Source organism: Panthera tigris, chromosome E2 (genome assembly GCF_018350195.1).
Source record: "Panthera tigris isolate Pti1 chromosome E2, P.tigris_Pti1_mat1.1, whole genome shotgun sequence".
Taxonomy (NCBI): Eukaryota; Metazoa; Chordata; class Mammalia; order Carnivora; family Felidae; genus Panthera; species Panthera tigris.
The window spans coordinates 31,008,730-31,035,917 of NC_056674.1; the positions used below are offsets into that span (position 1 = coordinate 31,008,730).

The 27,188-nt window shown below is 39.6% G+C and overlaps 1 protein-coding gene across 2 annotated transcripts in view; it reads right to left on the minus strand.

Annotated features, from left to right (window-relative positions):
* Positions 1–254: 254 nt before the first annotated feature.
* Positions 255–27,188, minus strand: part of RPGRIP1L (RPGRIP1 like) — a 122,699-nt gene continuing 95,765 nt past the window's right edge. Inside the window, exons 30-32 of one of the 2 annotated variants that reach the window (XM_042968300.1) lie at positions 22,005–22,126; positions 16,682–16,805; positions 255–569 (exon numbers count right to left, since the gene is read on the minus strand). In XM_042968300.1, the coding sequence (XP_042824234.1) occupies positions 22,070–22,126 (57 nt within the window). In that variant the 3' untranslated portion in view covers positions 255–569; positions 16,682–16,805; positions 22,005–22,069. Of the gene's footprint in view, positions 570–16,681; positions 16,806–22,004; positions 22,127–27,188 lie in introns of those variants that run through there. The other variant, XM_042968301.1, reaches the window with a different exon arrangement.

Here is a 27,188-nt window from a genome sequence, read left to right on the forward strand (position 1 = left end):
ATGCTGTTAAGCGTGGTGCCCAACGCAGGGCTCGAACTCAGAAACCGTGAGATCATGACCTAAGCCGAAGTCGAATGCTCAACTGACTGAGCCACCCAGGCGTCCCAAGAGAAATCATATTCCAATGCAACATTAAAAAAACCAAAATACAAAAACCTGTGATGAACGAAACACCAAAATTTTAAATAAAGACAGGGAATCAGTACATGACTGATTTTTCCTTTTGCCTTCGGCTCTGATACAGCTGAGCAATGCACTGTTCTGGATCCTGCCTTTATTTGTAACATTGGGAATTTACTCATGGTGGATTTTCTGCATGAATTTTGATTCTTAAAATTCTGCATTAACGTCTGATTCCTCTGACGGCTGAGCTATTGGCACACCCTGAACTGTTGTGACTGGGCTAGTGTCTGCTGGCCCTGGCTGGGGGCTCGAGACATTTCATTTGGCTTTAAAGAGTAACCCATGAACCTGCAGGAAGGACAACTGGGCAGTTCTCACTCTTGCGGAAGACCTTCAGAGACTCTTGAGTCGGCACGGACAAATGTCTCTCCTCCAGCCTGCCAGTGCTGACCAATGACAGAAATAAAACAAGTTAGTAATGACTTTGATGTCCTCTCTTCACGAGCAAACAATCCACACAGTGCGGGAGCACCGTGCCTCACAGGCAGTGAGGTGCTCTGCCCGAGGGGTTTTGAGCAACAGGGAGCTTTTTGGAAGGTGCAGGAGGAAACACAGAAGCGGGGCAAGATGGGCTGTTTCCTTACAAAGCTGGCAGGTCCGCCTTTTCTAGGATAAGGTAAGCACGCTGAGCTGGAGGACTGTGATTGGGGTCTGTCAGGTTTCCCCGGCAGTGAGGCATTTCCCACGCATGCTGGCTGACTTAGGTTTGGACCCGTAGTGGTGTGGGCCAGGCCACTGGGGCCGCCTCTGTTCTGTGGGTCCCGATATATGAATCGCCTTTATCAGCGCCCTGACTGTGACAAACCCGTGTTCACACATCACTGCTGGCAGCAAGGCTGAGGCCTCCCTGGGCACAGATGGTGGGCCCAGAGCCAAGGGGCCTCCTGATCCAAGAGGGAAGTGTTTGGTGGGGGGGGCGGTGGGTTGATTTGATTTTGTCTCAACGGGAACTTTCTTTGGATCTCTTTCCCTAACTTCACTGCACATTTCAAAACAACATTCTTTTATGAACAAGCACCAGGACATCAAATACTTCCACACCCTATGCTAGAAGTGCTTCAGGCCATGTTGTTCTTTTCCTTTTAAATAGTTCCATGTAAAATCAGATGTTAACTCTCTCTGAATAAACCCAAGTGGAAAGCGGGTTTTTTTCCCCCTTTAATAACACCAATGACAATCAGAACAGGTGGAAAGAATATGTGCCCTTTAACGCACAGAGCACAGTGGTTTAGAAGGAAAACACTAAGTTGTTACATATGTAACAAACAATTCTTATTTATTGATGGTGAGAAGAAGGAACAACAAAGCTCAGAGGGAAAGTATGGCAGGAAATGTATTCCCAGGAAGGATGATTTATGTCTTTGAAAGGGGCCTACTTCTTTCACAAATGGGTTTTGCTTTGCATCTTGGGCAACACCAGCTTTGCCCCACTTTTCAATCAGCGAGGCTTGTTTGGGGTCCATCATTTATCACGGCTTTTTGAAACCCCTCTTCAGCCAACAAACCGTGAGACGGACAGTATTTCCAGGATTCGGGACTCAGGTTCTATAATGTTGGAGCCTGTCAGGGTTTTGGAGGTTGAGAGATCCCACATTACAGGCCCCACCTTGGCCACCCCTGCACAGGGAATGAGTCTGTGAGAGAAAGGAGTTCAGGCAGGATTCCACAGTTGGCTGATGGTGGAAATAGATCATTTGTAAGAGATGCTTTGTAAGGGGGACTCAGGACCGGGAATTCTACACTTGGTTTCTTTGTCTCATTTTTTTTTTTTTTTTCCCTAATGTGCTGCATGAAAGGACAGCTTCATTAATTGACATCGAGTATGATGTGGGTGGTTTTGACTATAACTCATAAAATACCCCAGAGCGTTCACATTTTTGTTTCGCGCAGAACCTTGAAAATTTCATGCTAACCAACTTGTAGTAACACATCCTCTTCTCTTGGTAAATTCGCAGGACCAGGGAAGGAAAAGTCCCTGCCTGCATACTTACAGAATTCTCTCTCCGTTCACGCTCAACGTTTGTGTCCGCCAGGCCACTCTGCGTAATACTGGCCTTGTGCTTTTCTCCTAGATGTTGATCATTTGATTCCTGACTTTATTGACTTGTTCTCTCCCAAAGTTTTGTTTTTGTGGTTGTCGCATTTGCATTATGTTTTTTTTTTAAGTTTTTATTTCGCAAATACTGCATTCATTTTAGAAGAATGAGCGCGTACAGGTGAAGAAAAGAGAAATGGAGGTCACCTCTAATCCTAGGGGTAGTTAACTGTTGACGTTTTGGGATAGAAATTTCTAGACTTTTTTTTTTTAATGTTTATTTATTTTGAGAGAGAGTGAGGGAGGGAGAGAATCCAAAGGAGGCTCTGCACGGTCAGCACAGAGCCCGATGTGGGGCTTAATCGCATGAGCTATGAGATTATGACCTGAGCCAAAATCAAGATTTGGACGCTTCACTGACTGAGCCATCCAGGTGCTCCGGACATTTCTAGACTTTTTGTATAAATGTGTACACACTGAAGTATATCTTCTTAACAACAAAGATGGGATCACACAGTATATAACTATATACTATTATACTCCCTGGGCTTTCATTGTTTTAGAACCTGCCAATATTAGCAATGACTCTTTCTCTGGGACTAGACTTTTATTTGAATTCTTTTCAATAAACAGAGAGAATTGGCAGGGTATCAGAGTTGGGAACCCACCAAGTGGATATTCCTCTGCCCTTCACTCTTTGTCTAGAATAACCCTAAGCATAGATTTCAGCCTTTTGCTAGAAGTAGGAATATTTTCCATTTATAAGTAGCCATAGATGTTCCCACAGTCCTGGATCGTCCACCTGCTTGTGCTCTATTGGTGAAAACAGAGTGGTTTGCCTGCCAACCACGGCCATACCCCATGAGCATGACTGGGGGCATGGTGGTGGCACATTTTGTTATCTGTTAAAATGGGTTGACTTCTGTTACAACAACAAACTTCCAAATCTCAAGGTCTTTAAAAAAAAAAAAAAAGGTCATTTCTCATGTCCACACTATTCCATATACCCTCACTTTGGGACAAATGCTGACAGCATATCCACTCTCTTGAACATTGTCCGCTGGATTCCTTGTCAGAAAGAAAGAGTTTTGATTGGACAAATTGCCTACCTTCCAAGTTATCACAGGGATGGTTTAATCACGTTTTGCCATTGCAAGCCTGAATCATACACCTTCCAGGCACCAACACAGCAGTCTCTCTGCAGTTGAATGCTTGCCCCCTAAGCCGTGCCATATATTTTCCTTTGTGGTGGTGTTACCATTTCTAGGTACTGCTTTCTGTATCAGGCAGGATAGGCTAGGTTATGCTGTGGTAACAAACAACCCCCCAAAATCTCACTCATATTCTATTATCCATCGAAGATTGCCCAGGGTCTATACCATCCCTGTGGTTGCATGATTATTAAGGCCAGAAAAAGGAAATGAGACAAAATGTACACTCTAATACATTTTCTGCCCCATTGCATTGACTAAAGCAAATCATACGGCCACACCCAACCCCCAAAAGTAGAATTGGCAATTCTATCATATGCCTAAAATGAAGAAAACCAGAAATACTTTGTAAACCGCACTAATGATTACCTAATATTTTATACCTCCATTGGGAGAGAAATGGGTTCCTGGTGATATTTGGTCATAACTGTTTTACAATGTTAGTGGCAGGTTTAATGGGGAGTTCCTAGCCAGTATGGTTTCCCTTCAGCCTGAAGAATTTCCTTTAGGATTCCTTGTAGTGCAGGTCTGCTGGTGATATTTTCTTACCTTTTGTTTATAGAAAATGTTTTCATTTTGCCTCATTCTTGAAGGATATTTTTGTTGGATATACAATGATGAGTTGACAATTTTATTTCCTCTAAGCATTTGAAAGATGTGGTTCCACTGGCCTCTGTCTTTTTCAAGTGGTAAGCCAGAGGTCATTTGTAGCCTTGCCCCTGTACATGTATTATGTAATTTCTCTTTGATCAAGATTTTCTCTGCATTTTTAGTTTTCAGCAGTTTGAGTATGATATGCCTAGGTACACTTTACTTTCTATATATTCTGTCTTGGTTCATTAAAATATTTTTTTCCATTTTCTCTCTCTTCTCCTGGCTTTTTCACATTTTCCCACAGACCACTGAGGCTGTGTTTACTTCTGTAATTTTTTTTCCTTTGTGCTCCCTATTTATTGATACATTTTAAACTCAATAACTCTTTTGTTATGTACAATCGGCTATGTATTTTTTACTTCAGACTTTAATTTTTGGTTCTAGAATTTCCTCTTGGTTCTTTTAAATTGTTTTTATTTCACTGCTCAGATTTCCTATGTGTTAGTTTATTACAAACATATTTTTCTTTACATTATTAATCATGGTTATAATAGTCACTTTAAATTTTTTTTTTTTAACATTTATTTATTTTTGAGACAGAGAGAGACAGAGCATGAACAGGGGAGGGTCAGAGAGAGGAAGACACAGAATCTGAAACAGGCTCCAGGCTCTGAGCTGTCAGCACAGAGCCCGATGCGGGGCTAGAACTCACAGCCCTCACGGACCGTGAGATCATGACCTGAGCTGAAGTCGGCCGCTCAACCGACTGAGCCACCCAGGCGCCCCTATAATAGTCACTTTAAAATTCTGTTTGCCAATCCCAATATCTGGGTCTTCTTGGGGTTAATGTTTCTGTTGGTTACCTTCTCTCTTGAGTGTGGATTACATTTTCTTGTGTCTTTGTATGTCTAGTAATTTTGGATGATATCCTGGATTTTGTGAATGAGATGTTGTAAAGACCTTGGATTCATTATATTTCTCTGAAGATTCTTGATTTTGTTTTTATACTCTTTATTAGCAGTGAATTAAGTGAATTCAAACCCTGGGACGCCTGGGTGGCTCAGTCAGGTAAGCATCAGACCTTGGCTCAAGTCATGATCTCACCGTTCATGTTTGAGCCCCACGTCAGGCTCTGTGCTGACAGCTCAGAGCCTGGAGCCTGCTTCGGATTCTGTGTCTCTCCTCCTCTCTCTGCCCTTCCCCCAATCTCAAAAATAAGTAAACATTAAAAAAATTTAAGTGAATTCAAACTCCAAATTCTATCTCTTCTGTGGCAGGCAGCAACTGAAATCTTAGCTGTGTTATTTTATTCTTCATTGGACTGATTAAAATCTGCTCTGTGAAACCATAGGTCAGTGACAGCCAGAGATTAAGCAGAGTTTATGTAGATGTAGGGCTCTCCCTCTGTGGATCTCTTCTTTTCATGATGTCCCTGCCTCCACCCTGTTTTTCAACTGCTTGGTCACCCTAAACTCCTCTTATTCATGCCTCCTAGATTGAGGTTTTCTGAGTTATCACTGCTTGCATGGTGGCTGACTAAGGCCTGCCCTCAGGCAAAAAGTTGTGTGTGTGTACGTGTGTGTGTGTGTGTGTGTGTGAGAGAGAGAGAGAGAGAGAGAGAGAGAGAGCGAGAGGGAGAGAGAGATTGAGATATTACAGAAAGAGAACATTTTTGTCATTGTTGTTAGAAAGAGAACATTAAAAAATTTTTTTTTTAATGTTTATTTTTGAGAGTTGGGAGAAACAGAGGTGAGGTGGGGGGGAGGGAGAGAGGACAGAGAGAGAGAGGGAGACATAGAATCTGAAGCAGGCTCCAGGCTCCGAGCTGTCAGCACAGAGCCTGATGCGGGGCTCAAACTCACAAACAGTGAGAGCATGACCTGAGCTGAAGTTGGACGCTTAACCAACTAAGCCACCCAGGCGCCCCTAAAGAGAACAGTTTTTAAGTTTCTTCCTGCTTTGGGACTTTCTCCAGCGTGTCCAAATATTTGTTTTTTTAGATTTTATCCAGAGGTTTTAGTTGTTATTCTGCCATTGCCACAAGTGCAATCCTCTCTTTGAAAACTGAAGTATAATTAACAAAGAGTGTTGGATTCGTTGCAGGTGTACAATATAATGACTCAACAATTCTATATGTCACTCAGCGCTCATTAAGATAAGTCCTCTTGATCTCCTTTATTTTTTTAACCTATCCTCCCATCCACCCCACCTCTGGCAATCACCGATTTGTTCTCTGTATTTAAGAGTTAATTTTTGTGTTTGTCTCTTTTCCTTTGTTTTGTGTCTTAAATTCCACATACGAGCGAAATCATAAGGTGTTTGTCTTTCTCTGATTGACTTATTTCACTAAGCATTATGCCCCCTAGGTCCGTTCATATTGTACAAATGGCAAGATCTCATTCTTGTTTATGGCCGAGTGGTATGCCATTGTGTATATGTACCATATCGTCTTTACCCATTCATCTCTGGGTGGAAATTTGGGTTGCCTTCATATCTTGACTACCGTAAGCAATGCAGCAATAAACATAGGGGTGCACATGTCTTTTCAAATTTGTGTTTTCATTTTCCTTGGGTAACTACCCAGTAGTGAAATTACTGGATCATAGGGTAATTCTATTTGTAAGTTTTTGAGGACTCTCCATACTGTTTTCCACAGTGGGTGCACTAACTCGCATTTCCACCAACGATGCACATGTGTTCCTTTTCCTCCACATCCTTACCAACACTTGTTGTTTCATGTTTTTTTGATTCTGGCCATTCTGACAGCTGTAAGGTGATATCTCATTATGCTTTTGATCTGCATTTTTCTGATGATTAGGGATGTTGAGCATCTTTTCATGTGTCTGTGGGCCATCTGTAGGTCTTCTTTGGAAACACGTCTATTCGTGTCCTCTGCCCATTTTTAATTGGATTTTTTTTGGTGTTGAGTTGTATCTTTTTTTAAATGTGTATTTTATTTTGAGAGAGAGAGAGAGAGAGAGCAAGGGAGGGGCAAAGAGAGAAGGAGAGAGAGAATCCCAAGTGGACTACATGCTGCCAGCACAGAGCATGTTAAGGGGCTCGAACTCACAAACCATGAGATCATGACTTGAGCTGAAATCAAGAGTTGGGTGCTTAACTGACTGAGTCAGCCAGGAGTTCTGAGTCAGCCTGTATGAGTTCTTTATATATTTTGGATATTAACCTCTTATTGTATAAATAACTTGCAAATATCTTCTCCCATTTAGTAGGTTGTCTTTTAATTTTGCTGATGGCTTCCATTGTTGTGCAAAAGCTTTTTATTCTGGAGTAGTCCCAATAATTTAATTTTGCTTTTGTTTCCCTTGCCTGAGGAGACATATCTAGAAAAATGTTTCTATGGCCAATGTCAAAGAAATTAATGTTTATTTTTTTCTAGGAGTTTTGTGGTTTCAGGTCTCACGTTTAGGCCTTTAATCCATTTTGAGTTTATTTCTGTGTATAGTGTAAGAAAGTGCTCATTTCATTCTTTTGCATGTAACTATCCAGTTTTCCCAGCACCATTTGTTGAAGAGACTGTCTTTTCTCCATTGTGTGTTCTTGCCTCCTTTGTTGTAGATTAATTGACCATATAAGCATGGGTTTATTTCTAGACTCCCTATTCTGTTCTATTGTTCTATGTATCTATTTTTGTGCCAATACCATACTGTTTTGATCACTACAGCTTTGTGCTATATCTTAAAATCTAAGATTGTGATACCTCTATCTTTGTTCTTCTTTCTCAAGATTGCTTTGGCTATTTGGGGTCTTCTGTGGTTCCATACAAATTATTTGTTCTAGTTTTGTGAAAAATGTTGCTGGTATTTTGATTTGATAAGGATTGCATTAAATCTGTAGACTGAGTTGAGTAGTATGGACATTTTAACAATATTGATTTTTCCAATCCATGAGAATGGAATGTCTTTCCATTTGTTTGTGTCATCTTCCATTTCTTCATCAGTGTTTTATAGTTTTCAGAGTACAAGGCTTTCACCTCCTTGGTTAATTTTATTCCTAGGTATTTTACTATTTTGGGTACTATTGTAAATGAGACTGTTTTCTTAATTTCTTTAAAAAAATTTTTTTTTAAAATCTTTATTTACTTTTTAAAAGAGAGAGAGACAGAGTGTGAGCAGGGGAGGGACAGAGAGAGGGAGACACAGAATCCGGAGCAGGCTTCAGGCTCTGAGCTGTCAGCACAGAGCCCAATGTGGGGCTTGAACTCACAAACTGTGAGATCATGACCTGAGCTGAAGTCGGATGCTTAACTGACTGAGCCACCCAGGCACCCTATGTTTCCTTAACTTCTTTCTCTGCTACTTCATTATTAGCATATGGAAATGCAACAAAATTTTGTATACTAATTTTGCATTCTGCGACTTTACTGAATTCATTGATCAGTTCTAGCAGTTTTTTTTGGTAGAGTCTTTAGGGTTTTCTATATATAGTATCATGTCACTTGCAAATAGTGGAAGTTTTATTTCTTCCTTACCAATTTGGATGCTTTTTATTTCTTTTTGTTGTCTGATTGCTGTGGCTAAGACTTCTAGTACTATGTTGAATAAAAGTGAGAGTGGACATCCTTGTCTTATTTCTGATCCTAGAGGAAAAGCTCTCAGTTTTTCATGATTAAGTATGATGTTAGCTGTGGGTTTTTCATACATGGCCTTTATTATGTTGAGGTATGTTCCCTTTAAATCTACTTTGTTGAGTGTTTTTTTTTTTTTTTTTTTTTGTCATGACTGGGTGTTGTACTTTGTCAAATGCTTTTTCTGCCTCTATTGGGATGATCATTTGTTTTTTTAATGCTTTCTTTTATTAATGTGATGTATCACATTGATTTGTTAATACCGAGCCACGCTTGCCTTCCTGGAAGAAATCCCACTTGATTGTAGCAAATGATTTTTTAAAATGAATTGTTGGATTTGGCTTGCTAATATTTTCTTGAGGATTTTTGTATCTATGTTCATCAGAGATATTGGCCTCTAGTTTTTTTCTTTTTGTAGTGTCTTCAACTGGTTTTGGTAGCATGATAATGCTGGCCTTGTAGAATGAATTTGGTAGCTTTCCTACCTCTTCTATTTTTGGGATCCTTTGACAAGAATAGGTATTAACTCCTCTTTAAATGTTTGGTAGAATTCACTTAGGAAGCCATTGGTCCTGGGCTTTTATTTTTTGGGAGTTTTTGATTCCTGATTCATTGATTTAATTGCTAGGAATCAGTCTGTTCAAATGTTCTATTTCTTCCTGATTCAGTTTTGGAAGGTTATATGTCTGGGAATTTATCCATTACTTCTAGGTTGTCCAATTTGTTGGCATGTAACTTTTCATGGTATTCTCGTATAATCCTTTGTATTTCTGTTGTTTCGTTGTTATTTCTCCTCCTTCATTTCTGATTTTATTTATTTGAGTCATCTCTCTTTTTTTCCTGATGAATCAGGTTAATTTGTTTATCTTTTCAAAGTATAATCCTCTTTTTACCTCTTAAGAATATAAAATCTGGTAAGTGTCCACAGCTCTTTTTCATTCCATCTCATAAATATCTTCTCCACGTGTCTTCTGTTACAGCCATGTCCCTTCAGACTGAATCATTTGATTCTTCCCATACTGGGGGGAAATCTGTCCTTGAGAACCTCTCTGGGTGAATCACAATGGATGCTTCATCAGCTCTGGATCTTTCCTCTGTGACGGACAGAGTAGTACCAAATTTGCTGGGTGATGTCTCTTGGATCATTACACGTTTTTTAAAAATGTAAGTCTCTAGTCCTGCAACATCTTTCCTCGTATTTACCTAATATAAGCAGCTGCCTGACTTCCAAAGTACATTCTCTCTAGAATTATTGGGTCCAGTGTGACAGTGACCCTGAAACCATACCACATTTTCTCTGGATGTAAAAAATGAAAAATGAAAATAAAAGAATCACCATTTTGAAATGCGGCTGATTTTAGAACTGTGTAGCCCAATATGCTCACATCAGGTTAAGGTGAAAGATGCAAGGAAGTTGGTTTGATTATGGATATGCAGTCAGGTAGTAGTAGAACTAGTCAGCCTTGGGCGCGCCTGGGTGGCTCGGTCAGTTAAGCGTCCAACTTTGGCTCAGGTCATGATCTCACAGTTTGTGGGTTCAAGCCCCACATTGGGCTCTGTGCTGACAGCTCAGAGGCTGGAGCCTGCTTTGGATTCTGTGTCTCCCTCTCTCTCTGACCCTCCCCTGCTTGCACCTCTCTCAAAAATAAGTAAACATTAAACATTTTTTTAATAAAAAAATAATATTGTTTAAAAAATAAAAAAGAACTAGTCAGCCTTGGTCAGTGGACTCAGCTGTCGCTGACTCTTTTCATATAGTTTGAAGCTATATTTTTCTACTGTCACCCAAGAATCTTATATGAAAGAGCTTCTTAATATCTAAACAGCCCCAGGGCCTCAAAAAAGCAGGAATGTGAAGATAAAAATATAAGCGTCTTCTGCAGTTTTTTAAAAAAGACTTTATTTTTTTTTTTTAGAAAAGTTTTGGGTTCATAGCAAAATTGGGTGGAAAGTACAGAAAGTATATAAATCTCTTGCCTTCCGCCAGCCCCCACTCACCTCACAGGCACAATCTCCCCCACTATCTACATCCTGCACCAGAGTGGTACATTTGTTACAACTGGTGAACTTACACTGACACATTATTATCATTCGAAGTCCATAGTTTACGTAGGGTTCACTCTTGGTGTTGGACATTTTATAGGTTTGGGCAAGTGTATAACAACATGTGTCCACCATTACGGCACCTTACAGAATACTTTCACTGCCATCATTATCCTCTGTATTCTATCTATTCATCCCTCCCTCCTCCTAGCCCTGGCAACCACTGACATTTTTCCTATCTCCATGGTTTTGTTTTTGTAGATTGTCATATAGTTGGAGTCACGCAGCACGTAGCCTTTTCAGATTGGCTTCTGTCACTTAGTAATATGCACTTAAGTTTCTTTTGTATCTTTTCATGGCTTTTGTGCCAAGGGGTATATTCCACTGTCTGAATGTACCACGTGTTATTTATCCATCCACATGTTGAAGGACATCTTGGTTGTTCCAAGTTTTGGCATTTATGAATAAAGCTGCCATGAATGTCTGTATGCAGGCTTTTGTATGGACATAAGTTTTCAGCTCATTAGGGTTAATATCAAGGAGCACAGTTGCTGGATTGCTTGGTAAGAATATGTTGAGCTTTGTAAGGAACTGCCAAACTGTCTTCCAAAGTGGCCATACCATTTTGCACTCCCATCACGGATGTCTGAAGAATGGCTATTGTGCTACATTCTCGCCAGCATTTGGTGCTATACAAATGTTCCAGATTCGGGCCATTCTAGTAGATGTGTAGTGGTAGGTCATTGTTGTTTTAATATGTAATTCCTTCATGACATATGTTAAGCATCTTTTCACTTGCTTATTTTCCATCAGTGTATCTTCTTTGATGGGGTGTCCAGATCTTTGGCCCATTTTTTAAATTGGGTTGTTCATTTCCCTATTGTTGAGTTTTGAGCCCTTGGCATATTTTGGATACCAGTCCTTCATCAGATATTTTCTCCCAGCGTTCTTACTCCGTTGACAGTGTCTTCTGCACAGAAGTTATAAGTTTTAATGAAGTCCAGCTTCTCAATCATTTCTTTCATGGGTCATGTCTTTGATTTTGGGTCATTAGTTTTAGTAACAAAAACAGGGACAATAACAAGACTAACCCAGAGTGGGATGTTAATTGCCATAAAAGCAATAACATAGTATTGACTAGAGCTGGATGGTGATGTTTTATTTTCCATTTAAGGAGTCTTCCATGCAAATCATTCCCACATGTAATGTGAAAAAATATATATATTTACAATTATTTTGTTTATCAGTGTAGCTGTTTCAAGTGGAATGTCTGCAGTAGAAATAGAGCGGGCTGCACATGTCAATCCTGATTTGAGATTAGCGTTCCATAGAAGAACGCCTTCCTTCACTGTTCCCAGTAGCAGAAACCGCAGCTGCTAATGACTATAACTCTGTGGACATGTTAAACATCAGAATTTGTTAAACATCATGGCACAGGAATTGCTATGCTATGGCAAAAAATGATAATGATAGTAACGAGACAATCACACTGCAAGGAGCTGGACTCCAATGAAATATGTATCAGGGAGATCTTTGGGGAATGATATTGGCAGTCCTGGTCTAAGAGATACCACAGCCTGTGTGTTTATCGGCCAATGAGCTCAGATGGATCGATAACTGAAGAAGAGCTTAAAGGAAATAGGGGACTTCTTAAAGGGGATCTCAGGGGCTAACATAGAATCTCTTCCACTGTATTCTCTTGGTCAAAGTAGTTACAGGCACAGCCCAGATCCAAGGGGGAGGAAAAATACATCCCACCTCTTGACAGGGGCAGTTTGGGCCATCATTAATTCACCACCTATAGTAATTTCTATTTTTTCCTTGCCTCTTAGTCAATTGGCATGAGGAGCGCAAAATGATGATGCACTAATTGTGGCTCCTGTGGAACTCTCACTATGTTCGCTTAGGTGAAATGGTTCCCCTCTTTGGAATAAGGACCTCACGGAACCTAAAATTGTAAGGATGGGAAGCACATATTCTGTAAGCGTGTTACTGGGAGTGGTGTGGAGGGCACTCCTACTTCTACCTTTTGGTTTCTGGACCCACATATTTTAGCTATGGGCACAAAGTGCTTGCTGTATTAGCTATAGACTCAGGACATGAATTGCCTCTTGGAAGACAGCACTTCAAGTTGCTCAGTTGTCTCTGTGCAGGCACTTCAGCTGAGCCCACAGTAGGACATCCCACCATGTCTATGAGGATAGCAATCGATATTGGGCACTGCAATATTTGGTAGAAGCAGTCATATCTCTTCTTCCATAAAAAGGCGTCCCTTGATCTGAGGCAAAGTCATGGGGGATGTCATTTGGTAAATCAAACATGTTATCCATCTGATGGAAATACCGATGGGGCATTGTGGACGGGGCAGGCAAAGACATATCCAGAGGAGGTATTCACTGCAGTAAGAACGAATTACTGCCTCTTCCAAAATAGAAGTACAGTGTATCCACTTGCCATTAATGGCTGGCTGGTCTCCTTGAGGGATGGTACCATACTGAGGGCTCAGTGTTAGTCTGTGCTGCCATTAGGCTGTGAATTGAGCAGGGCAGGAGCTAGGACCAACCTTGATGGGAGGGAGTCCAGCAATGGGCCATGCATGACCTCCATCCCCATCCTTTGGGGCCATCCTTAAGTGAAAGTACAGTGTGGCAGCCATCTGTTTTGAGGTCACACCAACAAACTGGGCCTACTGACCCATAAAGCAATCTAGAGACTTCTTTTTACTTCCTCCGGTCCCCAGTTGTAGTGGGTAGTCCACCTGTCCCATGGGACCACAGGGGTGAGTTTAGGAAGAGGCACTGGTGGCATGGGAGTTTGGGCCACCGGTTTTGGAGTCTTACTGCTGCTCTCTGAATTGCTGTCTGGATAGGACTGTTGGGCCTGATCCCAAGTGTACCATTCTATTATGCAATAAATTGCTATTGCTTGTCTACAGGCTAAGTAAACTCCTACTGGTACAGGCTAAGTAAACTCTTCCTTCTTTCTGGAGAAATTGCAGAGCTGAAAGCAAAGAACACAATACGCCCCTCGGGCAAGATGCTGTTAGAGTGAAGCGAAGTGAAGCTATCACAGAACTGGCCACCAATGCCACAGCTGGAATCTGACATGTGGCAGAAAGGACATGAGGTAGGGCCCTACAGGCATCCCGATGCACCCCATCTACGTTAGTTCTATTATTCCAAACTGGTTTAGAGTCTCTGGCCCTGTCTCTGTCGTCATGGGGAGAAAACACAATGATCAGACTTGGGAGACATCTCTGAGCGAGCCATGTTGGACGATCTCCAGTCTCTGCGAAAACATGTGACACCATTGTACATTCCCCCGGTTAAAACACTTCATTCCCAGTTTTATTGTGTTGCCTGTGGCCCCTTACTTTTGAGGCTTTTCTTTTTGTATATATGCCATGTTCTCCCCGCTCTGTATTCCTGTAAGATGGTTTTGGAGCTCCAAAGGGTCCTTTTTGTAGTTCCTACTCAAGTTTTTAAAATGGGAACTCTGTTCCATTTACTGTAGATCATGACACGGATATAGACCCAAAGACATTCAATGGGTTCCTGACATCAGTCTCTGAGTCTCCAATTCCTCATTTTTAAGAAACTGATAGTAACTCCAGTGTGTTTCACATTGGCCTTGTTCTACTCAGTGCATGCTAGAATGTGTCCTGCTTTCTAGGCTTAGTTTCTGAGTCCTTAGCTGTTGTTTTAATGACTGCATCACCATTTTATTGCCACCCCTCCCCCACTCAGCCTTGTCTTCTTCCACCCTTCCAAAGCCTTGTTAGCACAGGGATGTGCACCCTTCCATATGCTTCCTCCTGCTCATATAATTATCTTTCATTTGCATACAGAGTGTCAGACAGTGGTCCCATTCTTCCTTGCTAGTGGAATCTTGACTTTATTTGCAATGCAGTATACTTAGTCCTGGCATTGGGTCATGATTGGTCCAAGCCATAATGATAATCCTTTCTCTGTGTTTCCCAGCCTACCCTGCAGCTAGAGGTGGCCACGTGACCCAGTTTGGGCCAGGGAGATGTTAGCTACGGGTGGGGCTTCCAGGAAAACTTTTGATGACTCATTTAGAGCCCTTCTTCCTGCCCGGAATGCTCATAAGATGTCTGTAGGTGCTGTAGGCATCTTATGGCTGTGCAATGAAAAAGATGGAAGAGTAGAAATATAGAAAGGGTCTAGGTCTTTCAGAGCCCTACTGAGCTGCTGAAATGAGCTAGAAACTGTCTCTATTCACACCACTACTCACGGGGGAGAAACAAACTCCTTTGTTTAAACCACTGCTAATCTGGTGTATTGTTATCTTGCATCCAAAAGCATTTATAACTGATACGAGTTGCATATGCACCCGCACACAAATTTTTTGGTCTTCAGTTTACAAAAGTATAATCATATTATACATATGTCTCTTCGTTTATGAAATTTGGCTTATATTATACAAATATGTATACATATACATATACATAATATGTATACATATTATACATATTTTTCTTAGTTTATGAAGTTTAGGAAATTTATATCCTTCATCATACACAATGGAAATTTCTCCAAGTCAATGCGTACAGCCCTAACTTATTTAAAAAATATTTTATTAATTGTTGTGGATAGGTACTACTAGCACATGGTTCAGAGTTCAAAATGCATCAATGGAAAATGGTGTGGTCACTCTGAAACATTAGCAATTCCTTGGGGTGCCTGGGTGGCTCAGTTAAGCATCCGACTTCGGCTTAGGCCATGATCTCACAGTCCATGAGTTTCAGCCCCGCGTTGGGCTCTGTGCTGACAGATTGGAGCCCGGAGCCTGCTTTGGATTCTGTGTCCCCCTCTCGACCTGCCCCTCCCCCACCTGTGTTCTGTCTCTCAAAAATGAATAAACAGTAAAAAATTTTATATAAAAAAAGAAACACCAGCAATTCTTCAAAAAGTTAAATATAGAGTTACTATAAGTTAAAAAATTCACTGCTAGGTATATACCCAAGAAAAACAAAAGCATACATCTACACAAAAACCTTTACATAACTGTTCATAGCAGGATTATTCATAATAGTCCCCAAATGCCTTTCAACTCATGAATGAACAAAAATGTAGTATATTCATATAATTGGAATATTATTCAGCAAAAAAAAAAAAGAAATACTGATGCATGCTACAATGTAAGTAAACTTTGAAAGCATTAATGCTAAATGAAAAAAAGCCAGTCACAGCAAACACAATATTGTATGATGGAATTTATGTGAAATGTGCAGCATAGGCAAATCAATAGAGATGGAGAATAGATTAGTGGTTACCTGGGGCCAGGAGTGGGGAAGCTAGAAATGGGCAATGGTTGCTAACGTGTAGGTGGTTTCTTTCTGGAGTGCTAAGAATGTTCTAAGTTTTCATTTTGGTGATAGTTGCAGAGCTATGTGAATATAGCTGAACTGTACACTTCATTTTTTTAAAGTTTATTTATTTATTTTGAGAGAGAGAGAAAAAGAGAATGCATGTGCAAGCGAGTGGGGGAGGGGCAGAGAGAGAGAGAGGGAGAGAGTCCCAAGCAGGTTCCACACTCTCAGCACAGAGCTCGACTCGGGGCTCAAACCCACAAACCGCGAGATCATGACTGGAGCCCAAACCAAGAGTCAGAGGCTTAACTGAATGAGCCACCCAGGTGCCCCTGAATTGTACACTTTTAATGGCAGAATTTCACGGTGTGTGAAATGTATCTCAACATAGCTATTAAAAATATACAAACCGCAATACAGTAAAACATGAGTTTTTTTTTTTTTCTACTTCTTCCCCAGCTACCCAGTTCCTATTCCAAGAAGCTACCACTTACTGACTTCTTGGATGTACTTCCGAAAATATTTTGTTTATACTCAAGCACAGGCACATGTTTTTACATAATTCATTGCATATACCACACACTATTATTTTACCTTTTCACTTAGAAATGTGTCTTGAAGGCACAGGCACAGAGAGGAGAACATCTTGCGAAGACAGAGGGAGCCTGGGGTTATGTGCCTAGAAGCCAAGGACTTACCAGCAACCACCAGAAGCTAGGAAACAGGCATGGAACAGATCCTTCCCTAGAGACTTCAGATGGACTATGGCCCTGCACCTTGGTTTCGGACTTGTAGCTTCCAGAACTCTGAGAGCGTAAATTCCTATTGTTTTAAGCAAATAAATAAATAAATAAATAAATAAATAATAATCAGACAAATACGTATCTTGTGGATTACTACATACTAGCACATCTAAGGTTGACCCCTTCTTTCAAACAGTGGCATAGTATTCTATTTCATGACTGTAACATAATTTTTTAATGAGTTCCCTATTTGATATTTAGAGTATTTTCTATTTGCTTTTCCACACAATGATGAAATAAATAATCTTGTCTGTACATCATTTCCTATATTTGCAAGTGCATATATGGGGTGAAATCTTAGCGGTGAAATTGTTGGATTAAAGGATAAATGTATTGGGGAGCCTGGGTGGCTCAGTCAGCTGAGCATCCAACTCTTGGTTTTGGCTTAGGTCATAATCTCATGGTTCATGAGTTTGAACCTCGTGTTGGGCTCCGTGCTGACAGTGCGGATCCTGCTGGGGATTCTCTCTCTCTCTCTCTCTCCTCTCTCTCTCTCTGTCTGCCTCTCCTCTGCTTGCATGCGTGCATGCACTCTTTTTCTCTCAAAATAAACAAACCTTAAAAAAAAAGGATAAGTGTATTTTTTATTTTGATGGAATTGCCAAAGTGATCTGCACAGTGTTTGTGGGAAGCTACCCTTCCACTGGCAATGTGTGAGTGTGCCTGACTCCCATCATCATGATAGCTCCACATATCATAACATTTTTGATCTTGCCAATCTGGTAGTCGAAAATTATATCTCATTGCAGTTGTAATGGGCGTTTTTGTTATTATGAGCATGTTAAGCATCTTTTCCACATCTAATATCATCGCATTCAATAAGTTTAATGTTATATTCATTAAATCATTTGAATTTTCTCTAAATTGTTCACATCCTGTACCCACTTCTCCATGGATTGTTGGTCTTTTTCTTCTTTAGGAGCTCTTTATAGTAAGGAAATTAGCTGTTTGTTTCATTGCTAGCAAATATTTTTTCAAGTTTTTCATTTTTCCTTTGATTTTATGGTTTTTTTTTTGCCATTAAGAAAATTTTACTTTTGTGTAGTCAAATTTATTACTATTTTCTTTCATAGTTTCTGGATTTTGTGAAATGGTAAAAATAATTATTTGTTTATTTCTAAAGCATTTGTGGTTTCATTTTTACATGCAAATATTTGTAGGATTTATTTTGCTTTAAGGAAGGAGTAAGGATCTAATTAGTTTTTTTTCTAGATGCTTTTTTAGCAGCTCTGGCATCATTTATGAGTAGTCTGTTTCTCTCCACTAACTCGATATGCCACCTTCGATGTTCCAACTTCTTCTTTGTTTTTGGCTGTGTTTCTAGACCTTCTGAGCCATGTTGCATTCTTGGAATAAAAACCTCTTGATCATGACTTGTTATAGTGTTTTTTAAATGTTCCTTTATTTTTGAGAGAGAGAGAGAGAGAGAGAGAGAGAGAGAGAGAAGGGGAGGGGCAGAGAGAAAGGGAGACACAGAATCTCAAGCAGGCTCCAGGCTCTGAGCTGTCAGCACAGAGCCCCACGCGGGGCTCAAACACACAAATCCCAAGATCATGACCTGAGCGGAAGTTGGACGCTTAACTGACTGAGCCATTCAGGCACCCCGATATATACAGTTTTCTTTCTTTCTTTCTTTCTTTCTTTCTTTCTTTCTTTCTTTCTTTCTTTCTTTCTTTCTTTCTTTCTTTCCTCCTTCCTTCCTTCCTTTCTTTCTTTCTTTCTCTTTCTTTCCTAATATGAAATTTATTGTCAAATTGGTTTCCATACAACACCCAGTGCTCATCCCAACAGGTGCCCTCCTCAATTCCCATCACTCACTTTCCCCTTCCTCCCACCCCCCACCAACCTCCAGTTCATTCTCAGTTTTTAAGAGTCTCTTAGGTTTGCCTCCTTCCCTCTCCCTCTCTAACTTTTTTTTTTCCTTTCCCTCCCCCATGGTCTTCTGTTAAGTTTCTCAGGATCCACATAAGAGTGAAAACATATGGCATGTCTTTCTCTGTCTGACATTTCACTTAGCATAACTCTTTCCAAAAGGCCATATTTCATTCTTTCTCATTGCCAAGTAGTACGCCATTCTGTATATAAACCACAATTTCTTTATCCATTCATCAGTTGATGGACATTTAGGCTCTTTCCATAATTAGGCTATTGTTGAAATTGGCTGCTATAAACATTGGGGTACAAATGCCCCTATGCATCAGCGCTCCTGTATCCCTTGGGTAAATTCCTAGCAGTGCTATTGCTGGGTCATAGGGTAGATCTATTTTTAATTTTTTGAGGAACCTCCACACTGTTTTCCAGAGTGGCTGAACCAGTTTGCATTCCCACCAACAGTGCAAGAGGGTTCCTGTTTCTCCACATCCTCTCCAGCATCTATAGTCTCCCGATTTGTTCATTTTAGCCACTCTGACTGGCGTGAGGTGATATCTCAGTGTGGTTTTGATTTGTATTTCCCTGATGAGGAGTGATGTTGAGCATCTTTTCATGTGCCTGTTTGGCCATCTGGATGTGTTCTACAACAATCCAAATGCTTTGGGATGCAGCAAAGGCAGTCCTGAGAGGAAAATACATTGCATTCCAGGCCTATCTCAAGAAACAAGAAAAATCGCAAATACAAAATCTAACAGCACACCTAAAGGAAATAGAAGCAGAACACCAAAGACACCCCAAACCCAGCAGAAGAGAAATAATAAAGGTCAGAGCAGAAATAAACAATATAGAATCTAAAAAAACCTGTAGAGCAGATCAATGAAACCAAGAGTTGGTTTTTTGAAAAAATAAACAAAATTGATAAACTTCTAGCCAGGCTTCTCAAAAGGAAAAGGGAGATGACCCAAATAGGTAAAATCATGAATGAAAATGGAATTATTACAACCAATCCCTCAGAGATACAAGCAATTATCAGGGAATACTATGAAAAACTATATGCCAACAAACTGGACAACCTGGAAGAAATGGACAAATTCCTAAGCACCCACACACTTCAAAACTCAAACAGGAAGAAATAGAAAACTTGAACAGACCCATAAGCAGCAAAGAAATTGAATCAGTTATCAAAAATCTCCCAATAAATAAGAGTTCAGGACCAGATAGTTTCCCTGGGGAATTCTACCAGACATTTAAAGCAGAGATAATACCTATCCTTCTCAAGCTGTTCTGATGTATACAGTCCTTTAAAAGATTAGGGGAGTTTTCCTTCTTTTTATATCTCTGGAACACTCTGAATAGCATTAAAATGATCTAGTCTTTGAAGGCTATTAGTATTCACTTGTAAAACCTTCTGAGCCTGGTGCTTTTTGGAATTAGTATTATAATACTTTATTTCTTCTGTGGAAATTGATCTTTCAAGCTTTCTTTCTTTACCAGGCTCAATTTTGAAAAGCTGTATTTTTCAGAAAATTAGCTATATCATCTAGATTTTCAAAATATTTTCGAAGAATTATGCAATTTAGACTCATGATGTTTAAAAATAACTCAAATAATCTCCCATTGTCCTATCTTCTTTTTAATATTTATTTATTTTTGAGACACACAGAGAGAGTAGAATAAAAGGGGGGGGGCAGAGAGGGAGGGAGACACAGAATCCAAAGCAGACTTCAGGCTCTGAGCTGTCAGCACAGAGTCCGATGCAGGGCTTGAACTTATGAACTGTGAGATCATGACCTGAGCTGAAGTTGGACGGTTAACGAACTGAGCCGCCCAGGTGCCCCATCCTATTTTCATTTGTACTCGTGATTTCTCTCTTTTATAATGATTAGGTCCAGTTTGTTGATTATTTCATAGAAGTATTTTATTTATTAATTCTACTTTTGGTTTTTAACTCATTCATGCTTTTATTTTTACTATTTCCTTCTCTCTACTTTCATTAGAGTTACTTTTTGTCCCCCTTTTAACTTTTGAGATAGATATTTCATTTGTTACACTTTTGTTTTCATTCTTATGTTTAATCTATGCATTTTCTTTGCTTTAACTGTATCTCAAAGATTCGGATATACAGGGTTTTTCATAATCATTATTTTTCTAAGAAACTGTTCAATTTCAATTTATATTTCTCCATTGACTAAGGAACTGCTTAATAACATTTTATTTCCAGATGGAAAAGAATTTGTGCCTTTTGATTTTATTTTCCATTTTATTACATTGTGATAAGACAATGTTGTTGGTTTGCATTATTTTTATTTGAAAGAATTTATTGAAAATTTCTCGGTGATCTCACATATGGCCAATTTTCATGAATGTTCCACATGTATTTGAAAAGAAGAAATATTCTCTTTCATAAGGGTAAAGGGTTCAATATGTATTCATAAGATCTACCTTGGGATTATGTTGTTTAGATTATATATGCGTGTGTGAGTGTGTGTGTATAATTTCTTTTCCAATCTGCCCTGTCTTGAACTGAGAGTTGTTCTATAGTCTGTTCTAATTAATGTACTTCCGTGTGTTTCTCTTATCTCCTGTATTTATGCCTTATGAAGGTTGCTGCTGTGTTATTTGATGCACAGTTATTGATACCATTTGTATCTTCACGGTGAAGTACGGCCTTCACTATTATTAAAGTGTCCTTCTTTGTCTCATTAAGCACTTTTCCCTTCACGAATTTCGTCTTGTCAGATATCAAGTTCACAATCCTGGCTTGCTTTATGTGCACTTGTCTGGCATAGTTTGGCCCATCATTTAAATTTTATTGCACTTTGTTTTCGAAGTATCTCTTATAGTATAGAGTTGAGTTTTGTCTTATAAGACAATCTGAAAATAGTTTTCTTTTCACAAGTTTGTTCAGACCATTCGCACTTATGGTTACAACTTAAATACTTGATCTTAGCCCTGTCTGATTATCTTGTGTTGCATTTACTATGGATATTTACCATGTGGTTTTCATTATCTGGTTTGTTTTCTTTGCTTTTTAATAAAAAAAAAATGTTGGTGATTAAAATGACTTGTGTTTTTGTTTTAGTAGTTATCTAATATATTTATATAATGCTCATGTTTTCTTTATTTAGGTTTCTACTATGTGGTTTGTCTGCTTTACATGGTGTCTTTGGTCCTTACCTATAATCTATGTGAAGTTAATGAGTTTATGTTACTTTTCCATTTTTTCCCCTTTTTCTCTTACTAGAAAAAATTATCTACTTCATCAGAGCACATAACTTCTATATACTATTCTTGGTATATATATTGGTAGGTAGAAGATCTGTAGTAAAATATAGTTCATGCTTACCACTAGTTCTAACAGTTTCTTCATTCACATCTTAGTTGGATGAAGGTGGTCTTCTAATAGATTCCTCACAAAGAGCTCGAGTACAATATTCCCTGAATTCTTGCATGTCTGCAATTGTTTTTCTGTAAACAAGCACATGAAAAGATGCTCAATGTCATTAGGGAAATACAAATCAAAACCATGATGAGATACCAATTCACACTCCTGGCTATTAAAAATGGAAAGGGGAGAGTAACGCATGTTGCAAGGATGTGGAGAAATTGGAATCCTTGTATACTGCTAGTGCGAATGTAAAATGGTTCATTTCTTGTAGGAAACACATCCTCAAAAAGTTAAACATACGATTATCACATGACCCGCTTCGACCTACACCCAAAAGAGTTGAAAATAGGTACTCAAGCAAATCCTTGCACCAAAAACGTTCACAGTGGCACTATTCACAGTAGTCCAAAGGTAGAGACAACCCAAGTGTCCATCACTGGAGGAATGGGTAAACAAATTTTGATTATCCATCCAATGGAAGGTTATTCAGCCATAGATAGGAATGAAGTACTGATCCATGCTCCAATGGGGACGAACCTTGAAAACCAGTATGCTAAGTGAAAGAAGGCAAACAGGGTTACATATTGTATCACTCCATATTGTGTGAAATATGCAAAATAGGCAAGTACATAGAAACAGAAAGCAGATTGGTGGTTGCCAAGGGCTGGGGAGGGGGCTGATAGGGTATACAGGGTATACTTAATGTATACAGGGTTTCATTTTGGAGTGAAGTGTTCTAGAACTAGATAGAACAACATTGTGAATATACTAAATGCCACTGAATTGTTCCCTTTAAAATAGTTAATTTTGTGTTATATGAATTTCACCATGATGAAAATTGTTCTTCTATAGCCTTGATATTTGAAAGATTAGCTGAGTTGAACTAAAAATCGTTGGTTCACACTTTACCTTGGTAAGACTATTTCACCAAGGCATTGCTTCCTAAGTTGCTCTTGAGAAATCTAATGCCAACCTGACTTCATTTTCATTATAAAAGACTTGTTCTGATTTGTTTTTCCCTGATAATGAGTGATGAGATACCACTTCACACCTGTCAGAATGGCTAAAATTAACAGCTCAGGAAGCAACAAATGTTGGTGAGGATTCAGAGAAAGGGGAACACTTTTGCACTGTTGGTGGGAATGCAGACTGGTACAGTCACTCTGGAAAACAGTATGGAGGTTCCTCCAAAAAATGAAATAAAGAACTACCCTACAACCCAGCAATTGTACTACTAGGAATTTATCTAAAGGGTACAAAAATGCTGATTCAAAGGGGCACATGCACCCCAATGTTTATAGCAGTGTTATCAATAATAGCCAAATTATGGAAAGAGCCCACGTGTCCATTGACGGATGGATAAAGAAGATGTGGTGTATATATACAATGGAATACTACTCAGCGATGAAAAAGAATGAATCTTGCCATCTACAACAATGTGGATGGAACTAGAGTGTATTATGCTAAGCGAAAGAAGTCAAAGACAGATATCATATGATTTCACTCGTATGTTGAATATGAGAAACACAACAGATGAACATAGGGGAAGGGAAGGAAAAATAAGATAAAAACAGAGAGGGAGGTAAACCATAAGAGACTCTTAAATACAAAGAATAAACTGGGGGTTGCTGGAGGGGCGGTGGGTGGGGGGATGGGTTGGGTGGGTGATGGGCATTGGGTAGAGCATTTTTTTGGATGAGCACTGGGTGTTATATGTAAGAGATGTATCACTGGGTTCTACTCCTGAAGCCAAGACTGCCCTGTATGTTGACTAACTTGAATTTAAGTTTAAATTAAATACATACATACATACATACATACATACATACTTGCTTTTTTTGCCTAGAGGACCAGAAAGGATTATTTTGTCTTTATTTTGGCTTTAATGTCTAGTTGTTTTATTAAGATACGTTTCAGAGTTGACTACTTAGAAGCAATTTTCCTCCATGGTGGGCCCTTTCAATGTGTAGATTCAGGTCTACTTTTACTTCAGGAAAGCTTTCTTGAATTATAGTATTATATATTTGTCCTACTTCACTATTTTCTCATTGGCATCTGTAACTGCACTTATGTTTGCCTATTATCTGTCTCTCATTTTCTCACGGGATCTTTTTGCCTCTTTCATTTTCTTGGCTCCTTCCATTTCTACCCATTACCTTCCATCGTCGACTTTCAGCCATATTTATTTTCTCTCAGGTACCTTCTAGTTCAGTCATTTCAAGGTTAAGTTTTCGTTTCTTTCCTAACATCAGTTCCCATTAGTTCCAGTTTGTCAGTTTCTATTTTGGGTTTTTAAATCCCTGATCTATGTATTCTCCCAGCATCTGCAATTGCTTGTTTAATGGTAATTAATTCATGTTGGAATATGGTATTATATTTTCTTTTGCATCAGGGCTGGTTTTCTTTATGCCTTCTGGAGTTTGTCATTTACTGAAGTTTTTCTTAAGCTTAAAAAAAAGTTGAAGTAGCACGTAAATTTAGTAAAGTAGATAAGCTGATAACCTGATGCTTCACTTTCCCCTTGCTCTGACCTTAATCCACTGTCATCAAGAATCTATCACATGCCAGAGCTTATCACACCATTTGCCATAAATACTGTCATCCTTTTTACCATCTGATTAGTCAGTGACCCCTTTTCAGAGTCCCATCCTAATGTTCTGCTTTCTAGGGCCACTCCTAGTACTTACTTTCAGCCTGGGTGCCCCCAAAGCAGGGCCTGGAACAAGGACTTGGCATGTGGGAATTTTATTTGGGAAATGACCCCAGAATTTAGGAGGGACTGGGAGAAATGAAACGGAAAAGCCAATGCAAAGTTGTATTGGCAAGCTGATCATTTCTGTGAGTGATGGGGCTTGTTCCTGCCGGATCCCTATAGAATGTACTTCAGAACTGTCTGCCAGAGGCATGGAGAGGGGGAGTATTTATCCACTGGTTCCTGGCTCCCATTGGTCAAGTCCCCTGGGGTGGTTTGTGAATAAAGGAGGGAGAAGAGGTAGGGCCCAAGAAGGGTTTAATACCATTTTCTAATGGCTTCCAGAGTCTCAGCTAAGTCAGCTCTCAGTCTTAGTGTTGTCTTAGGTCTCCGACTGCTTTTAAGACTTTTTTTTTCCTTTGGTTTTCAGCAGTTTTTCAAGGATGTGTCTTCAGTGATTTTGTGTTTACCAAGCCTGGGCATACAGAATGAGGTCATTCTTGTATCTGTGCCTCATATGTATTCTGAAAAAGTCTTAGTCATTATCTCTTGGAATATTGATTCTAATCCTCTTTTTCCTCTCCTGGGACTTCAATTATAGGTACAACTTTCCATACATTCCTATGTCTTGTAATACCCACCCTCCCCTTTTTTGGTTACTTTCCATGCATCAGAATGGATTTTTTAAAAATTTCTTTTAATGTTTATTTATTTTTGAGAGAGAGAAAGAGACAGAGTGCGAGTAGGGGAGGGGCAGAGAGAGACAGAGGGAGACACAGAATCCGGATCAGGCTCCAGGCTCGGAGCTGTCAGCACACAGCCTGACATGGGGCTTGAACTCATGAACTGAGAGATTGTGGCCTGAGCTGAAGTTGTACGCTTAACCAACTGAGCCACCCAGGCGCCCAAGAATGGATATTTTTTTTAAAAAGATGAAATATCTGTATTTTTCTTCATGTTTATTTGTTTTGAGAGAGAGAGCGAGAGAGAGAGCGTGCACATGTGCGTGTGTGGGGAGAGGCAGAGAGGGAGAGAGAATCCCAAGCAGGCTCTGTGCTAAGAGCACAGAGCCTGATACAGGGCTCGATTTCATGAACCATGAGATCAGGGCCTGAGGCAAAATCAAGAATCAGATGCATAATTGACTGAGCTACCCATGTGCCCCGGAATAAATATTTTTTTAAAATAAATTTTTTCACAGTTCAATAAGTCATCTTTCAGTGTCTGATTTGCTGTTAGACTCACCTGGTGAATTCTTAATTTATTTGTAATTTTCATTTATAAAATTTCCAGTTGGTTTCGGTCAAGAACATCCATTTCCATGTCAAATTTCTTAAGATTGTCTTTTAACTCTATTAACATATTAAACATTTTTTTTTTTGAGGTTCATGGATGATGACTCCTTTTTCTGATTTACTTGAGGCAATTTCACTTGTTTGTTGTCTTAGTCTTCGGTCACATGATCTTGTCTCCTCACGTGCCTAGTTTTTTTTTTTAATGTGTACTAAACATTGTACGTAAAAAATGCAGGAATGATTTGAGCCTGAAGGATTTACTGGGGGCTCTCAATTCTTGTCTTTGGTGGACTCTAAGTTTCCAATTTTTGTTCTTCAAAGTCCCATGAATCTGTTGAAAGCTCTGTTCAGCTTCTCACTCATGCTTTCAAATTGGCAGATGCCTCTAGAAGCAAATTGGCTTTAATGCCTGGCTCACCTTCTGGTTTTCCTCTGTTCCCACATCTTGTTCCTGTGAGTTCCTATAGCCTAGGTAGCTGGTGGCATTTCGATGTTTCCAAACACTTCATATATAATATGTGTGTGTGTATATAAAGTCAGATTTTCTACTTGTTCTCACAGGAAGGCTAATCCAAACCATCAAATTCATCATTAGGTTTCTTTTTCTCTTCTCATGCAATATGGATACAGGGCAGTTTAAGTAAAACTGATTTGTTTTGGATTTTCCTGGACAAGCCAGAGAGGATAATCCAATAGACCGGGAAGAGGTTTGGGTAGCTTACAGGGTTTCTTAGCTCAAGACTATCCTCTTCTGTGGCTGCAGTGAAGCTTCTTTAATAAATTATTTCTTTTTAATGATAATACCATTTAGTGATACTATCTTGTTTCATTGGGGCCCATAGTTTCAGCTGGTTCTTTCTTTCATTTCACTATCACGTCTCCAAGGATACCTCCCCATGTCAAAGTGCTTCCCTCTCTTCCAGATGTCTTCCCAAGGTTACTACCTCTGGTCCTATGTACTTCTCAAGCGCCTTTCTTTCATTTTTCCAGTAGCTAATAACTGCCCCACCAGGCCTTGGACGTGTTCTCAGCATTTCCCCACTCAGCATGCCCTCGCCCTCCTGAGGGACCTTGAGTTGATGCTGTCTGAGTTCTGCTGCCACTAGAATCCTGTCACACTCACTTCTCTTATGCTCAGCCCTTGCCTTGCTCCTC